Below are 18592 nucleotides of genomic sequence, written 5' to 3' on the forward strand. Positions count from 1 at the left end.
TTGTACATTCATTTTTTTTTTCAAAACAGCTCGCCTAACAGTCCCATTTTTTAAAGTATGCATTGAGAAAAAGGCATTTTAAATTTTAAATTCCGTTTCCATGTAAAACTTTGAAAAACCACACATAAATTGAAAAATATTTTGATCATCTCGAAACTTACACAGACTGCTTTGCACATCAATACTTAACTGTGAAAAATTGACTACCTTCCAGGAGTTTGTAAAGCAATCCCTGTAGATATCTCTGAAGTAATTCCAGAAGCAATCCCGTAGAGACTACCTGATGGAATCTTTAGAGGAATCACGACAGGAATTCCGGCTGCACAGAAACCAGCGGAGCAGAAATCGCTGCAAAAATCATACAAGAAATTCCAGAAGGAATTATTGAAGAAAATCCTGAAAAGACTCGCGAAGAATATTTAAAGGATTGGAATTCGGACACAAATAAAGAATAAAATAATTCCTCCAGGATTACCTCAAGGAATCCCAGCTGGACCTCTAAAATGTTCCTTCATGAAATCCCGGAAGGAATCTTTGAAGAAATTCCACCAAGAATCCCTGAAGGAATTCCAGCAGGAATCACTGAAGGAATGCCGACTAGACCTAAAAGAATCCCTTCAGGATTTTCAGAAGAAATCTCAGGAGCAATTCCTACATAAATTTCGGAGGGAACAGCTGGAGTAATCCTTGGAAGAGTTTCGAGACAAGAGCCTGTACAAATCTCAGAAAGAATTCCTGAAGGTATCTAGCCTTCAACCTAACCCAATACCCTACTCTCTACCCTATCCCCTACTTTAACCATATACCTTAACTCTTCAGCCTACCGTCTACCCTATCCTACCCTCTAGCCTAACCCTCTACTTCAACCGTCTATCCTACCGTCAACGCTATACTCTCTAGCCTAAACCTCTACTCTACCCTCCACCGTATCGTAACTTTGTGGCACAACTTCCCCAAATGGAGGGGAACATGCCTGTGGAGCCGACCGACTGATATCTGATCCTCTATCCTGACCCTACCCTGCATTCTACTCTCTGCCCTATCGTCTACCCTAATTCGCTACCCTACCTTATCCTTGATAATCATGCCAATACCTCATTTGATTAGTAAGCACTTGTATGCACATGTTACCCACTTGCATACAAACATTATAAATATAGATGAACAGATCAAGGTTATTGTAAAAAATAAAAATATACTTATTTATTCAATTATAATATTTTTTTAACGAAGTAAGCTTGGCTAAATGAAGATAATTGCAGAAAACACCAATAAACTGTAAATATCATTTTGTTAAGCGATTAAACAGAAGGTTCAATTTTGCAAAAACAACTCTTCCACGAGTTTTCTCGGGGATTGCTTCAGGAATTCGTTCCGTTCCGAGATTCCTTCAGAAACTCCTTCCAAAATTCTGTCAGGAATTCCTTCCAGTTCTATGCGAGATTCCTCCCGGAGTTCCTTCTGGGATTTCTTCAGGCCATTTGGCTTCTTTAACTGTGTTGAGATAATTTCGTACTATTTTTTGTAAAATTAAAAAAAATCAATAAATTTTTGGAAATTGAAAAACCAAATTCTTTATGAGATCATTCCAGGAACTCTCAAGAACTTCTTTATTCTTCCAAAACCTTCTTCGGGATTTCTCCAGGAGCTTCTTCCAGGAGGATTCTTTCAGGAACCAGTTTTGGGATTGCTTCAAGAATTCCTTCCGCCAGGCATGGCGGAGTTACATTCACTTGCTATTATCACAGTTCAGAAGCATTCTATCGAAAAACAATGTGTGGATGAATTTAACCTTGTAGTTTTATCAGAAAGTTTTCCGAATAACATTGGGGTCGCACACGCATACCAAAGTCGTGAATAAGCTGTGAAGGCAACTCTCCACGCGGTGAATGTAAATTACATTCACGTCGTAGAGAGTTGCATTTGCTGCCTTCTGTTGACTTAATTATTGATTCTACGCAAATATATATTTCTCTACAAAGTTTCAGGTAAAACAAAAATGAAAAAGTGTTCCATACATTGATTTTTGCTGCGATGTTTCTGAAACGAGTTAACAGCAAGTGAATGTAAATGATTGCAAATGAATGATCCCTTCCGCGATTCCTACGGTAATTCTACCGGGAACCCCTTTCAGGATTCCTCCAGGAACTACGTCAAGGATTCTTTCAGGATTTCCTTCGGGAGCTCCATCAGGGCTTCCTGCGGGATTTTTTTTTTCTGGGCTTCTGTCAGAAAATTAGAATAACTAATCACAGAAGTTCAATGTCGCGACTGTTAGTGTGATTAACATCTAGTTTGTCACGCCCTTACAGCGTCAGTAGCGGTACTAGAAGTGTCAAATAAATTTTGTTTACCAAAACAAAAGATGCTCTTCAAGCTGGACACTTAAAAACAATCAATTATTACAATGAAAGTAATTAATAAAATAAATTGGAAAAGTGACTACAGCGCCATTGGAGTTCTAGTGTATTTCTATTGTCAGAAATTCCTTCTAAATTTCTTCGGAAACTTCTTCCGGGATTCCCTTTGAAACTCTTTCTGGGATTCCTATTAGAACTTATTCCGGGAAGCTCTTCTGGAATTCTTCCAGATACTGCTTCCAGAATTTCTTCAGAAATTCTTTCCAGGATTCATCTGGTTTCCCTCAAGATTTCCGTTTAAAATTCCTGTAGATTCATCTGGAATTCCTGTGGAAGTTCATTCTGGAATTCTTTCAGATGTTTCTAATGGAAATAATTCAGGAGTTCGTTTGGGAGTATTTTAAGAAATTCTTCCTGAGGTTTTTGTTTATAGAATTCCTAATGTAGTCCCTACAAGATTGAGGAAATAATCTATCAAATTCCTTCTGATTTTGCTCAAAAGCTATTAAGCGAATCGCTAATGGAATTACTGGATAATTCCCGGAATTACGAAATCGCGGAAGAAATCCCTTGAAATGTCAGAAGAATTCTCAGGAGGAATCCTGGAAGGAGTTCCTGTGGAGAGACCACGGAAGAAAAATTACTGGGGTAAAAATCTTAGAAGTAGAGGGATCTCGGAATTAATTTCTAGATAAAAGTCAAAAGGTATTCTCAAAAAAATTAGGAATTCCTTAAATAATCTAAGAAGGTATATCTCAAGCAAACCAGGAAAGAGTCTCTGAGAGATTCCCGTTAGTACTTCCTGTACTAATATCAGTTCCAGGTATATGGTAGTGGTATCGATATTCAAGAAACTGCTATAGATTCCGGAACCAGAAAATAAAAATCTTCGGGAGAAAGGATATTTCTTTAGATGCTCTCCAGAGGGGCCCATATAGCCGAGGCGGTAAACGCACGGGTATTCAGCATGACCATGCTGAGGGTGACGGGTTCGATTCCCGGTCGGTCCAGGATCTTTTCGTAAAGGAAATTTCCTTGACTTCCTTGGGCATAGAGTATCTTCGTGCCTGCCACACGATATACACATGCAAAATGGTCATTGGCAGAGGAAGCTCTCAGTTAATAACTGTAGAAGTGCTCATAGAAGCTGAGAAGCAGGCTTTGTCCCAGTGAGGACGTTGCGCCAAGAAGAGGAGAGGAGGAGGAGGATTCCCTCACGAGTTTCGTATGGAATTTTTCCAAGAGTTCCACTAGAAGTTCCATAAGGAATTCCGTTGTGAAATCTTCCAGGAATTCCGCCGAGAATGCTTCCAGAAGTTTCACTGGGAATTCATACAGAAGTTTCGTAGCAAATGCCTCCACAATTACCAACGGGAATTTCTTTGGAAATTTGACTGAAAACTTTTTCTAGGAGTTTCACAGAGTCTTGGAGCTTCTCCGGGAATCGCTTCAGATCTTCCAGTCCAGGAGATTCTTCGGGCAATTCCTCGAGAAGTTTTCTAGGAGTTCCACCGAGAATTACTCCAGTGGTTCCTCCGGTAATTGATCTGGGAATTCGTTCGGAAATTGCTTCAGCAGTTACGCCGGGATTTGCTCCAGGAGTTCCTCGGGGATTTTTTTCAGGAGTTCTCCCGTGAGTTGCTTCAAGAGTTCCTCCGATAGTTGCTCCAGGAGTTTCTCCGGGAATTGCTCCAGGAGTTCCTCCGGAAATTACTGCAAGAGTTCCTCCCGGTAGATCTCTAAGAGTTGCTCCGGGAAATGCTGCAGGAGCTCTTGGAATTTCTCCCGGAATTCCTCCAGAAATTACTTCAAGAGTTCCTCCGGCAATTACTCCAAGAGCTCCTCCGGAAATTGCTTCAGGGGTTCCTCCGAGAATTGTTCCAGGAGTTCCTCCGTGAGTTGTTTCAGGAGTGTTCCGGGAATTGCTTCAGGAGTTCATCCGAGAATTACTCCAGGAGTTACTTCGTGATTAGCTGCCGGAGTTCCTCCAGAAATTCCATAGTGACTATCTCTAAGAGTTTCTCCGGAAGGTTTCTGCGGGAATTCGTCTGGGTATTTATCTACTAGTTACTTCAGGAGGTCCAACGGGGATTCCTCGAAGAGTTCCTCCGAGAACTTCTCCAGGAGTTATAACGTGATTTCCTCCTTGAGTTTTCAAGGATCTGCACCAGGAGTTCCTTGAATTGCTCTATGTGTTCTTCCGGAAATCACTCAAGGAATTGCTATAGTAGTTGCTCCGATTTTTTTACATAAGTTCCTTCAGGAGTTGCTCCAGGAATTCGTGGAATTTCAGAAATCGCTCCTGGAGTTTTTCCGAGAATTGCTCTAGGAGATCCTCCAGAAATTGCTCAAGGTGTTCCTCCTTGAATTGGTGTTGCTCAATGAGTACCTCCTTGAATTGCTCTAGGACTTCCACCGGGAATTGCTGCTGGAGTTTGTCAAAAAAAATTCAAGAATTGCTTTGGGGATTGCTGCGGAAACAGGAACTTGCCAAGAAACAGAAGTAGCTAAATAACAGTTTATTTAGCTAAAGTTTGCTTAAGAGTGGTTTATTCCACTCTTATACAGCCAAAATGTTTGTTGAGAATTCTTTCTATTACATGGATGCTTCGATTTATTATCATTAGTTTGACAAAGGAATATGTAGAAATAGTTGGTTCATACAATACACCAACACAAACGCACATACATCAATACTCACATTAACACAGATCAACACATGCATCTACAACTACTAGCTGTAATATATTTACCAGAGGGCGGGATAATTGTGCCTATCCAACAGCTGTAGGTGGGGCGTTTGGTCTGCTACATGACTTGGTCCAGCAAGCAAAAAAGACAACGCAGATAGTTGTCAAGGAATGCGTTGATATTAGCAATTGTGTTAACTTCAATGCAAATATTGAATTTGGAGCAAAAACAATTCATGAATCACATTTGCGCATGACCATTTTCAAAAATCGCTCCACGTTTTTCTCCGTGTTGTTTCCCGCTTCATGTCGCACGTGAGCTGCAGCGCTCTTAGCAACCGTAGTTGTTTGTTTAAAATGTTACATCGATCGTTTCACACGTTTTCATAATGGTTCGAAGTAAGTAAATATTCAACAAATTTACACATTCAAAGATTACGAATAACGTTATTCATTTTAAATCAGTCACCGAGCAGCTAATACGGAAGCGTTCCGAGCATAATGAGCTCATCATCAGCACCTTGGAGGAGCTGTCGCTGCACCAGGAAGACATCGAACAAATCGAACACATCGGCAACTGGTGCCGGGACCTGAAAATCCTGCTTTTGCAGTCGAATCTCATTTCCAAAATCGAAAACCTTCAAAAACTGAAAAAGCTTCAATATCTAAACTTGGCCCTGAACAACATCGAACGGGTGGAAAACCTGGAACGACTAGAATCGTTGAACAAACTGGATTTGACGCTTAATTTCATTGGCGAATTGACTTCCATCGAGAGCTTACGGGACAATTATCACTTGAAGGATTTGTATTTGACGGGGAATCCATGCACTGACTATCCGGGCTACAGAGATTATGTGATGTGCGCTCTACCGCAGCTTGAGACTTTGGACGGGGTGGAAGTAACCCGCACGGATCGTTTGAAAGCAATGAAAGATTTCAAATTCAACCGAGATCGTATCATACAGTTAGAGCTGGCCCATCGGATCGAACGAGATGAGCAGAAAATCCGAGTAGCCGAATCACTTCGAGAGCAGGAAGAACGGGTCAAAGACTTAGATGAAGAAGAGCAGTCCGCTCAGTTCTGGCAGCAGAAGAGTGAGCACTGTCCGGAAACCAGAATACAGATGGCCAAATATTCCTCGAAGGCACGAGAGAAGCAACCAACCTCAACTGATTCGGAGACAGTGAAGAGGCGGAAACCGATATTGTTCGCTGAATGCGGACGGCCCTACAGTTTGAACGAGCCAAAAATAAAGTTCGACTTCGTTGACGAAGATGACCGTTACGAGCTTAATTTGCACGTTTACAAGTGAGTTGCATTTGATTTCTCTTGGTTCTTTGGAGAATATCTCATCCAAATGTTTTAATTTTACTGGCTTTTCTCCTAAACAGATATTTAGACACTTCATACATTGAAGTAGATGCTCAACCAAATTACATCAGAGCAACAATCAAAGGCCGCATATTTCAATTGGCGCTAAAGGATGAAATCAAGACGGACACATCGACCTGCAAGCGGTCCACTACGACGGGCCACATGCTAATAGTAATGCCTAAACTGAATCCACATAACATTGATTTCAATCTCGCTAGAAAATCAGGTGAGTGAGGAGGTTTATTTCACGGTGTTTCATTTTTAATAAGGCAAATTAAAAGATTTCATAATATGTACTAGCACGGGCATCACTATAGTGGTTCATTAGCCATAGTGTGATGCGCAAATTAGAGTAGTTCAGGGTACCCAGTTTATACGTGAATGAAGCCTTATTTTTTTGTCTTGACCACAACAAACGTTATTTTCAGCTTGTTTGGATAAACTATCGAATGCGCCAAAAGGAAAATCACAGCACAAATTGAAGGGAATCGTGGATTACAAAAACATAGTAAAACACGGTAACAATGCGGAAGTCGACGAAGACGAAATACCGCCCTTAATTTGAACAGGAAGTGATATCGTATTTGTAAAAAAAAATGTATAGGCAACTTGTATTATTAAACTTACCCTTAATCAGTTTCATTGATTCAATACACTAGTCAACAACTCTTGTTCGAACTTCTCGAAATCCTCCTCATCGAACGCACTCTCCTTGTTACCCTTTTTGTCCATAAACTCGTCCGCCGTGACAACGTATCGCCCTGTTTGGGCTCGTTTTACCAACTTGGCGCCCGTTTCCTCGCCGATATTGGCCGAACTCAGCAGAAGCAACCGGCGCACATTGTCCTCGGTGTTATCCTTGCGGTTCTGTATCCGCTTGCGTGCTTCCATAACGGTGAGACTTTCCGGCCGGCGGCGTAACACATCGGTGGCCTCTTTGCGTCCCTTCTTTCCCACGTAGCGAACCATTTTGTGGTGCCGCGGCATGATGTCGGAATCGTCCGATTTGCGCTTTTTGCCTACGGGGAATCAATGTCCACCTGTGAGTTATGGTGCTTTGGGGCATGAAGATAAGGAGGTTACATACCTGTGGATGTTTCTGATTTTTTCTTCGAATCTGAAAGCCCTTCTTCCACCAATGCTAAGGCTTTTTTCACTAACGATTTAGACATGATTCAACAGAAAACTTCAATTAACTTATAACTATTTCAGCAGATTTTTAGTTATTTTTTTTTTTTTTTTCTTTGTGGTGTCTATTTTAGACGGCTAAGACCGTTCACGGTCCATCTCGCCATTGATGTTGTCTCTATTCCGATGTCCGTTCTTGATGTGGGGTGTGTTGTTTTAGATGCGAATCTTCGTTGCTTTTAGGAACGAAACTATCTGTTTCAGGTCTAGTTCATTGTTTTCGAGGAGCATGGTATTTAGTGGTTTGTAATACTCCAGTACAGAGAATTCTGATCTTTGCACGTTGTATTTGGGGCAGTCGTATAGAAGGTGGTTCAGGTCCTCAATTTCGTCGCACCAGTCGCACGAGTCGGTGATTTCGATTCCCCACTTGTACCTTCTTACTTTGGTGTTGGTGTGTCCAGTTCGAATTCGTCCTAGAATGATCTTTTCTTCGGTGTTCAATTCGAGTCCGGAGTACCAGATTTTTCCAGGCGGCTCCTTCATGAGGTTGAAGTGCCACACTCCTTTCTCTTCAGATGTTTTCACGTATGATTCTGTCCAGTCTTCGTCGGTCTCTGATTTGGCCAGCCGGATTGCGTCTGATAGCGTCAGGGAGTTGAAGAGGGTTTGAGGTCCTTGGGTAGCTTTCACAGCTTCTGTGTCAGCTTTTTCGTTGCCTTGGATGCCTTGGTGGCTTGGAATCCATTGTAGGGCAATGAGGTGTGTTCGGTCTTCCTTGAGAGTTTTACGAATCTTCCATGCCAGGTAGTTCTCTCCACTTATGGATCGGTTGAGGATAGTTTGACAGGCACCTCGGGAGTCAGTGAATATGACTGTCTTTTTGTAGCCTTTGGTTTGTACCATTCCTATTGCCGTCCAGATGGCCAGCAGCTCGGCGTTTGTGATCGAGAAGTTAGGGTTTATTTTGTCTGCTGTTGATTGTTGGTCGGTGCTATCGTAAACTGCTATAGCGGTCCCAGAAGAAGTTTTCGAAGCGTCTGTGTAGAGATGGTTGAATCCGGAATAATCAAGATTTCTGACTTCTAGAAACTTCTGTCTCCAGAACTCTTGGCTGTGTTCCGCTTTGGGGTTCTGTCCTTCGTAAAGGGTTTGGTTGATGAGTCGCTGGATGTTCCGTTCTGAGTATTGCCGCCTGTTTACGTAGGGTATCGAAGGGTCTTTCGGGTGTAGTTGAGCAATTATGTAGTTGTACTTGGTGGCGGTTTCGGTGATGTACGATCCGTTCCCGGAGTTTGTTTGGATGGCTCTGTCGATGAACTGCTTTAGTTGGTTGTTGTGGAAGACACCTTTGAGTATTTCCTTCAGCGTCAGCCATTCTCGTCTGATGTCTAACGGCACTTGGCCAGTTTCAGCGAGTATGACATGGATAGGTGTTGACTTGAGATAGCGCATGCTACTTCGAAGGTAGCTGTTCTGAACAGTTTGGAGCTTCTGGAGGTTAGATCTGGCGGCGCTGCCATAGATCTGCGATCCGTACTCCAACCGGCTGCGTATGATGGAGTTTCCTACCTTGATTAGGGTGCTGGGGTTGGCGCTGCTGTTCCTTCGTCCGAGAAGTTTGATGATTTTCAGTTTGTCGGACGCTTTTTTCTTCATCTCGTCGATGTGTTTCCTATGGGTCAGGGTTCGGTCGACGATGTACCCTAGGTACCGGTGAGTATTGTTAAGAGCTATTTTTTCCCTTCCTATTTTTATGCTAACGTTTCTTGTGTCCTTCCTTGTGAAGGCCACCGCAGCCGATTTGGGCACGTTGATTTGAAGTTCGAGGGCGTTTAGCCCGGTACTAAGCAGGTCGAGAAAGGTGTTGACCTTGTCCGCTGCGTCTTCTGGGTCTTTCCCTTCGACCACAACCGCGAAGTCGTCGGCGAATTGCACCAGCTCGCATCCTTCTGACTCGATTTGGTGGAGTTCGTTGGTGTAAAAGTTGAACAGGGTGGGGGAGAGTGGGCAGCCTTGAGGAAGTCCTTCGCTGACTTCTCTATATACGTCTCCCTCTGATGTTTTGAGGACTAGACGTCTATGGCTGAGATAGGTGTGGAGCCAGGAGATGAGCTTGTTTGGGATGCTAAGTTTTTGTAAGCATGACAGAAGTTTTTGCAGGTTGACAGTATCGAAAGCCTGCGTCAAGTCCAGGAAGACGGCAATTGCGTGTCCGCCGTTTTGTTGGATGTTCCTTACTCTATTGATCACGTAGGTCACGCAGCTTTGAGCCGAGCAATTCTTCCGGAAGCCGAAGGAAAGGAGGGGGTGGAGGTTCGTTATTTCCGCAATTTCATTCAGCCTCGCGTTTACTGCTGAGTTGATTAGTTTCAAGCAGACATTCATGAGGGCGATAGGTCGGTAGGAACTTGGGTCTTGAGGATTTCCCTTGCTTTTGGGAATGGGTTTGATCAGTGTTGTTCGCCACCTCTCTGGGATCTTCTCTGTGACGAACACCTCATTCAGCATTTCACTGATCTTGATCTGCAATTCCGGTTTGAGCTGCTTGAGAATGTCGTATGACATTCCATCTTCTCCAGCGGCCGAGTGCTTTTTCCTTCTTTTCAGGGATGTCAGTATTTCCTCTGCTGACAGGGCCTTTTCGTATCCCTTCAGGTCCGAGATGGTTTCAGTCGTAGGAGCTCTTGTCTGCTTTAATTTGTTTTCGTAGTAGTGGGTCATGAATTCCTCTGCGTCCTTCGCTGTTGTCTCTGGTTTCCTTTGCACTGGGTGGGTTAGGGCGACGTCTAAGCCTTTGATGATGTTCCACAGTTGCTTTGTGGGGGTGGTCTCGTCTATGGCTTCGGAGAGTTCCGAGCAGTATGTCCTTTTGGCCTTGCGGATGAGCCGTTTCAGCTGGGCCCTGCCTTTTTGTAGTCCGAGGAGGTTAGTGAGCGTCTTGGATTTATTGTATTCTCTCAGCAGGGCTCGTTTTGCGTTGTAGGCGTCGTCAATTTCCTTGCTCCACCATCGCTTAAGGTAGTTCGCTTTTTTGTCTTTTACGACGAAACTTGCTTCCTGGATGCTATCTTCAAAGATGTTTTGCATTTCGGCTGGGTCGTAGAGGTATTGTGGCTTATTCCTGTTGATTGCTTCAGCCGCTTTCTTGTTGTTTATGCGGATGGTTGTCGCTTTAACAACTGGGATGTCGCTTCCAACTTCCATTATGATGGAGAGGTGGTTGCTGCCAAACTCTTCTGGAACGACTTCCCATGATGTCTTGACTGCTAGCCCCGCCGTGGCCAGGGAGATGTCGACAGCCGAGCTACTGTAGCTAGAAGTAGTCATACAGGTTGCCGAGCCGTCGTTTAGCAGGATAAGGTTGGAGTCTTGGAGGGCTGCACTGATGACGTTTCCTTTAGGGCAATGCGGTGATGACGGGTCCCAGGTGCTGTGGTGTCCATTGAAGTCTCCTCCGACTAGGATTTCTCCCTCCAAGTTGCTAATTTGGTCGAACAGTTCTCTGATTTTGGCTATGGCGTCTCTGCATATTTCCGAGTTCGGTGGGACGTAAACGGAAATCAGGGAGATTGGATCGAATCCTTTTGTGATTTTGATCCCGACGACTTCCACCGGCAGAAGGTTATCGAAGGTTATAATTTCGTAGTCTAGTGATTGGTGTATTAGTATCCCGACTCCACCGTGGCCCTGATTTCTTCTTTTGGATTCCAGTCTGTACTGGGGTAGTTTGTACGGTTCGTCTTTCCGAAGCCAGATTTCCTGTAGCAGCGCAACCTTGACAGAGTTCTTCGCAAGAAAGTGCCCAAGTTCTTCTCGTGTGTGTGTTGGTCGCAGGCTCTGTATGTTGTGTTGTAGGATTTTCAGCTTCTTACACGCCACTGTGCTGGTTTTGGTTGGATCTGGATTCTTCTTGAAGTTCGTTGTCTGCGATAATTTTCTGAATGTCCTGGCCTATTTCGATCAGTAACTGGTCCCTGTCCAGTTCTGATTGGGTTGTTCTGATCCGTTGTGCGATTTTCATGTGGAGACTCTTAAGGTCCGCTAGCCACCGCTTGCCTCGAATTTCAGTGAGGAATTCCTTTCTCAACCATGAAATGAGGCGTTCAAAGTCCGTGGCTTTGAAGGGGTTTTCCTGGCACCTCCGGCAAGCGTTGGAGGGTTCCTTTGTCTGGGAGGTCGGCTGAAGGGCGTTTTCGGTTGTACGGTTGGGTTCGTCTTGGTGTCTGGGCGTGCAGCTGCGCCGTCTCCGTGGTGAATACGAGCTAGCTGGTTGGGATGACCCTGGAAGCTCTGGGAAGGAGTCCGATCCTCCAGCCATCTCCTCGCTCAGCAGGTCAAAGCGGTTTGTCAGGCGGGGGAAGCAAGATTCTGCCTGGCTAAACGGGATCTGCTTTTCCCTCATCGCTAGGCGGATTTTTTTGTGGCGTTGCATTTCCGGACAAGTTGGATCGTTCGCTTTGTGTGGTTTCTTGCAATTTGGGCACCTGGCGTCTTTTTCACAAACCGATTGGTCATGTGTTCCTCCGCAGGAGGCGCAGCGTGTCCTTGAGGTGCAGTGTTTGGCTCCGTGGCCGTACCTCCAGCAGTTTTGGCACTGTCTTATGGGGAATATATATAGCTCGGCTTTGAAGCCGCAGCCATATATTTTGACGGAGTTTGGAATCTGGTTTCCTTCCACGGTGATTTTCACATTATATGTGTCCACCAGGTCCCTGTTGCTTCCCTTTCGTTTGATTCGTTGAACTTGGAGCACTGGGCAGTCCACTTCAATGTTCTCGATGATCTCGTCCTCTTCAAAATTCAAAGGGACGCCTCTCACGAAGAGGATTGTATGATCCTTGTTCTTGGGTTCGTATACCCTTAGGTTGTCCCCATCTAATTTCAGCTTCCTGAGTCGCGTTTCATCCGTTGTGTTAATCCTGAACCTGAATTTCCCCAGCTTCTCAATTTCTGTGAAGCTGGAGAAGCCCTTCTGTTTCAGGGCCTTTCCAATTTGGGAGGGGTGGTTGGGGCTCTGCTTATCCGCCTCGATCAATTCCAGAACGACGGACGTAGGCTGGGTGTTTGGTGGGTTGTTTGGTCCACCGATGGATGCTCCTTCGCCTTGGGAGAGAGAAGTGGCTCCTTTGTTGGTGTTCCTGGTCGTTCGGCCGTGGGCGTTCTTCCTGCTGGCGACGATTCGTTCGATCCTTTTTGGAGCTGCGGCCCCGCTGGACGCCATGCTTGCCATGTTTGGTGATTGCACTTAATTCCTAATTTTCTCTTCGTTGATTTTTCTTTGCTCCACTGATTTTCTCTTCGCTTTTTATCTACTTATCTTCGTACTTTACTTTTTCTTTTCTCTTGATCACTTAATTCTAGGTATTTTTTTCTCTTCTTCCTTTTCCTGTACCCCACTGGTTTTCTCTTAGCTCTTTATTTACTTATTTTCGTATTTTCGTACACTACTTTTTTTTTCTTGTTTCTTCTTCAGAATGGCTATATTTCGGTCACTTTTCACTCAAAAAAAAGCCCCACAGTAGTCGCACCGCATTCGCCACACAGCAAACCACACAGCTGGGTCGAGCCCAGCTCTTTCTTCCTACTTTCTTCCACTCGATTTTCCGTGCTTTTTCTTCTTTGTTGGCACTACTTCAGAACACAACACTGACTAAATATGCCCATGAAGATAACGCGCGCACATAACCTCGCTGCGACGTCGAAGTCGACCGAGCCGAGAAGCGGCGGGACCCCTCGATTTTCCGTAGATTTTTCGCGTCGAACCGCACTTAAATCGGAGAATTCCACTTTAATCGGACGCAATTTGGTGTATGCGATGTAAATTCACAACTTCCTTGTAAAAACAGCCGTTTTTCGATTAATTCCACGAGATATTCTACCGAGCGAAAATTCGACGACACTTTCCCCAATGAATCACCGACGGAGTTTTCCCAAAAACGCCTTAGTTATTTTAGAGCGTTTACAAAAACCCGTTCAATGTTTAGCATTTCTTTTGTGTTTTGTTTTAGATTTTCTACACACGGGCACGTGCCAGAGAAAATAGGTAGAGAAGCGAAGAGTGAACAGCCGCCAGAACGGCAACACTTTTTCTGTTTTGATTTCATCGCTCGGATGCTGGCAACTGCAGCGAAGCAGATTAATCCACCCAACGAAGGTAGTGCCTATCTCGCATACCGCATTTGAAAACTATTTATACTGTTGTTTTATTAACTAGGCGTTATCAAACTGATGTTCCAAAATGGAACAATTTTCATTAATTCAAGGAATCAATGTTATTTATACTGTTATCTATGATATTTAAAAACTTTGGTAAAAATATGTTTCAAATTATTGCAATACTTATCTTCACTTATGCGGTAATCGTCAAGGTTTGTTGATTTTGCTCGATAGGATACCAGTTTGACGGTTCGATAAGGTATTTTTGGCTTCACACTCTTCGCTTCTCTACCTATTTTCTCTGGCACGTGCGAGTTCTTCTGCCGCATCAGCCAAACATATAGCTGTCAAAAATGCCTCAATGGCTGCGTACTTCGGTACGGCACTCTAAAAATGTCTGTGGCAGTTTCATTATGGAGACAGGGCTGTTCTGCACATTTTATTTTACTTAAATACAATATTTCTGGTGTTCGATTTCTGGACGAACATTTGAAAAGGGCCTATCTGCTTTGCGTAAACAAACATGTTTTTGTCTCTGTAGGGCCCATCTGATTCCACCCACGCACATCAACACCCTTAACAGATAGCTTGAAAAACACTCGTTCTGATAAGGTGAGTGACGTTCTGACATTTGTGAATGAACCCTATTCACTACAATTCTATCGGGGAAATTTTGATTTTTCCATCTTTTTGACCGTTTTTCATACAAATTTGCTTGAAATCCTCATTTTCGGTCAATTTCTCTCCCATACAAAATGTATGGAAAAATTTTCACCGATAGAATATTTTGAAACCTTCTGCAAATGAAAATATAGCTTGAATACTGATGTTTTATGGAATGAAACCCGATGTACATTCAATTTTTATAATCTGCTGGTTCAGACATAGCGTGTGCTGGAGTTCTCTATATAGCTTTTTTTTCATCAAACTGTTCTTTTCCGGGACGCGAACGTGATATGATAAAGTTTAATCGTCTGAAGAATCTCCCAGATATCCCGAAAATACGATTACTAGATCTGTTCAACTCATTTATGGAGAACAACATCGATCCGCATGAATAGCTATTCATAAGCCTGGTAAACCAGCCTCTAATCATAATTCATACCGCCCAATTGGGTTGTTTAGTGAACAAAATATTGCTATTTTATATATCCTAAAAGAAAGAGCTAATTTTTCTGAGCATAACGTGATTTTATAGACTGTTTCAGAAATTATAAATACACTTTGTTTATTCAATTAAATGAACTGTTCTAATGATGTTTACCAACTTGTTTCAGAGTATAGCATATTGTACTCCATATTTTTATATTTCCTTTCAATTATCTTGATATTTTAAAGAACAGTCGAGTTCTCTAACAAATAACTTAATTTTTCAAATTTGCATTTGCACAAAGGTGTTTTTCAATGATTTCAACATTATTTATCACTAAATACTAAAAATTATCTAAATTTTTATGACATTCGCTTTCTCAACAAGTTGTCTGAGTAATGCCTTGATCAAAATTTGGGAAAAATCGATAAAGGCATTCCCACAACATTTTTTCGGAGATCAAGTTTCTTATTTTTTAAGGTTTTCTACGGAACATAAGAACTACCACACAGTTTCTTAGCTTTCCTGAATGCATTTAATCTAAACAAACTTATTTTTTCAGCTCATTCGATCCTTCAGATGGCAAAGCTTGTCATACCACAAAAACGAATGCAGTAAGCAGTAATTAAGACATTCGTTTGCTTAACGTTTGTTGCTACTGGTGTTGTTGAGAAATTTGATACAAAAAAAATCTATTGAGAAGGCCCGTAATGGTGGTTCTTGATCAAATATTCCAGTAAAAATTACTCTTACCAATCGAGAAATATCTTTTATTATCGATACAGCCATTTTTATTGTGTTTGGAAATTAAATATTTATCTGTGGGATTTTTTTCTTTTCTACTATGCTACACTTTTTGACCACTTTGTGCAACTTCAAATTTTAATCATCTAGTTTACAAAGCCATATTTTTTAACTTTTACCAGAAACATCAACAAAATTGGTATTATTTGCTTCGTTAGCATGTTTACAATAAGAGCTAGAAGAAACTTTTTTGGATATTATGCTCAAATTGAAATGGCAATTAATCGTTAGTGTATTTATAATTTCTGAAACAGTCTATATTGCGTTCCAATACCTTTGTTTTGACGGTTAAATAAACAGTTTTTATTTTTGTGGATAGAATGACAGTTCAATCGATAAAATGACAGTTCATCCCGAACAAAAAAAAATCCCCATACAAACTTTAAATGCATTTACAAAATAGTTCCCGGGCACCAAAAATGATGAAATTTTGGATTTCGACTAATTTTTGGACGGAGATTCCGATTATGGAATAATCTGGATACCCCTAAAGAACCCAATTGCTACACAGCAAAAAAAAATACAACCCGCCCGATGTAATTCATTTCGATGCACTAAATACTCAATGTAATCACGATTCCTATTTATGATTACATCGTTTTGATGTAAAATTTTTTGTTCTTATGTGTACATCGTCCGATATTCATGCAACCGACGTATTGATCGGGTTGCAGCAGTTTAGATGTAATATTACACAACAGCTTTCTCTGTGAATTGTTTATGAAAACTTCGAAGAAATGCTCAGTCTGAACACACAGACAAAATTCATGAGAATCGGTCTTTTCTACATGTCATCCCAATCTTCCTCTTGTACACATCATCAATGACAATTTCTCTGTTAAATACGATCTGTCCATGAAACAAGCTGTCTTCAATGAAAATTTCACCGCCTTCCGAAAACTTCAAGAACCTTGTTCGGTTTATGTTGCTGAGCTGGCAGCAATCAACTTCGCTGTGGGGATGATTTCCAACATGCCCGCAGACCATTTCTTCAACTTCTCGGATAGTCTTAGTTCTATTGAGGCATTCCGGTCGATGAAACCTGTAAAGCATCCATCTTACTTTCTTACAAAAATAAGAGAGCAGATGAGTGCACTGGTCGAATGATCATACAAGATTAGGGGATTCTGGGGTAATACGCACCACTTAAGGAAGATGCGTCCAAATGCATATAAAAAGGCAATAATTTATTGATTTAATGCATGCATTCATTGCATATACTATCATTCTAAGAGAAACTAAACAAAATTTCAGCCTTAATACAGTTCAGCTCTTGAAAATAACGTTTTTTGTAAAGACTAACATTACGGCTTCGTATGTTTATGCGGGGCAGTATGCACCCTTGCTCGGGGTAAAATGCACTACAACAATGGGGCAGGATGCACTCAAACAAAGGGGCAAGACGCACCACAACATTGAGGCAAAATGCACCGTCGAGTTTAGAAATCTTTTTACTTTTTAGACAAAATGCATGTTTTACAAGGTTTTAAGACAAACAATAGCTCAATTTTGTTTGCGATTACTTACAGAGCACTCAAAGATATTATTACAGCTTGTTTTCTATAGGTGCGTTATGCCCCAACCAATGGAGTGCATATTAAAATAGTTTAAAACATATAATTTACGTAGATTACTGTTTAAGTTATTTTTGCTATGCTTAGCATTGCCCTCAATGAACTGAATAAACACAATAGCATAAGATGTTTGGTCGGTTTTCACCATCAAATCATTCGACAAACGATCGGGAAAATTACATCAGAATCGTGCTTTTCAATTTTATTCATTTTTTTCACTAATTACGTAACGCAGATATGTAAAATTTTCCAGATGCTCATTTATTAAGACGTTCTATCAGACTGATAAGGTTTCAAAGCTCTAAAACCGATAATCCCTGAAAAACAAAGGGGGTGCGTTTTGCCTCGACAGTGCGTATTACCCCAGATGCCCCTACCTATGTAAGGGTCCCCTCACATTGCTCAATTTATGGCATTGAGAAGGCGGACTCTCTTGCAAAGGTGGGCGCACAGGAAAGTGCGATCTATGATAGAAGAATTTCATACGATGATTTTTTCCATTTTGTTCGCCAGAGTTCTCTTCAAAGTTGGTAAAATAATTGGCGAGATGGCCAGCTGAGATTTGGAGTGTGGTGGTATGATTTGGATGTAAGTCGAAATTTTTTTCGCTTGATGCCAAGACTTATGTCCAACCATTACTCGCATTTACACAGGATTAACCTCGCAATGTTTGTACTAAGTGCGGTTCCGGTTAGACCACGTAGTTTGGCAGTGCTCGGATAATGACGCCTCCAGAGTACTAGTTTTGAATACCCTCGAGGCCCGAGGAAGGCAACCCTTTGTTCTTGTTAAAGATGTGTTGGGGACTCGCGATGTCACACACATAGGATGCATTTACGACTTTCTCCGTTCTGCCTGTATACAAATTTAATTCGCTTCTTGTGTCTTTCCCAGTTTTTTTGTCTTTTTGTGTTTGTTCCTGGCCATCCGGCAGACGAAAAACAACAAGTCGGTACCACCACTACAAGGCGACAAACACACTGTACTAACAGCATGAGAAAAAAAATCTGTATGTAACCAATACAACATGAATATCGGCGCCGTAAAGCGTTATAGGCGATTGAGCCCTAAATAAATATCTCCTACTTTGAGTTACATCAAGGCATTTATGCCATAGGGTAAATCGGGGTAGTTTGGCCACCCTAAGCAAAACATGTTATAACATGAATTTAAGAAATGCAAAATATATCACTTCTTATGGGATTCTTAATTCGAAGTATGAGAACTGATTTACCGTTAACTACGGTTTAAAAATGTGACTATTTACATAAATTTTATACAAATGAAAAATAATGGATTTTCGCCACATTAAAAAGTTGACGGGGTAATTTGAGCACCCTATCGGGGTAATATGAGCAAATGTTGTTATACTTAAAAAAAAGGTTTTTTTTTTGGATAAGGGAGTTTTC

The 18592-nt window shown here is 42.0% G+C and overlaps 3 protein-coding genes across 3 annotated transcripts; 1 reads left to right on the forward strand and 2 right to left on the reverse strand.

Annotated features, from left to right (window-relative positions):
- Nucleotides 1-5260: 5260 nt before the first annotated feature.
- Nucleotides 5261-6993, forward strand: LOC109419761 (protein tilB). Its single transcript, XM_019694039.3, has 4 exons — nt 5261-5449; nt 5516-6362; nt 6446-6654; nt 6857-6993. The coding sequence occupies exons 1-4, from the start codon at nt 5440-5442 to the stop codon at nt 6991-6993; spliced, it is 1203 nt and encodes a 400-aa protein (XP_019549584.2). The 5' UTR covers nt 5261-5439.
- Nucleotides 6994-7027: 34 nt separating this feature from the next.
- LOC115255033 (uncharacterized) lies at nt 7028-7652 on the reverse strand. The gene is made up of 2 exons (XM_029852745.2): nt 7516-7652; nt 7028-7447 (listed from the first exon to the last, which is right to left on the reverse strand). The coding sequence occupies exons 1-2, from the start codon at nt 7598-7600 to the stop codon at nt 7068-7070; spliced, it is 465 nt and encodes a 154-aa protein (XP_029708605.1). The 5' UTR covers nt 7601-7652; the 3' UTR covers nt 7028-7067.
- Nucleotides 7653-11422: 3770 nt separating this feature from the next.
- On the reverse strand, nt 11423-13466 carry LOC115255032 (uncharacterized). The gene has a single exon (XM_029852744.2). It carries the CDS (start codon nt 12787-12789, stop codon nt 11428-11430), a length of 1362 nt encoding a protein of 453 aa, XP_029708604.1. The 5' UTR covers nt 12790-13466; the 3' UTR covers nt 11423-11427.
- Nucleotides 13467-18592: the final 5126 nt, after the last annotated feature.

The sequence above is a fragment of the Aedes albopictus genome, chromosome 2 (genome assembly GCF_035046485.1).
Source record: "Aedes albopictus strain Foshan chromosome 2, AalbF5, whole genome shotgun sequence".
NCBI lineage: Eukaryota > Metazoa > Arthropoda > Insecta > Diptera > Culicidae > Aedes > Aedes albopictus.

What these genes read in the sequence shown, in the direction of transcription:
- LOC115255033 (XM_029852745.2), bottom strand. Translation starts at nt 7,600, where the DNA reads ATGTCTAAATCGTTAGTGAAAAAAGCCTTAGCATTGGTGGAAGAAGGG. An exon ending in AAAATCAGAAACATCCACAG is followed by an intron (nt 7,448 to 7,515) that starts GTATGTAACCTC and finishes GATTCCCCGTAG; the next exon opens with GCAAAAAGCGCAAATCGGAC.
- LOC109419761 (XM_019694039.3), top strand. An exon ending in CTTAATTTGCACGTTTACAA is followed by an intron (nt 6,363 to 6,445) that starts GTGAGTTGCATT and finishes TCTCCTAAACAG; the next exon opens with ATATTTAGACACTTCATACA. An exon ending in CAATCTCGCTAGAAAATCAG is followed by an intron (nt 6,655 to 6,856) that starts GTGAGTGAGGAG and finishes CGTTATTTTCAG; the next exon opens with CTTGTTTGGATAAACTATCG.
- LOC115255032 (XM_029852744.2), bottom strand. Translation starts at nt 12,789, where the DNA reads ATGGCAAGCATGGCGTCCAGCGGGGCCGCAGCTCCAAAAAGGATCGAA.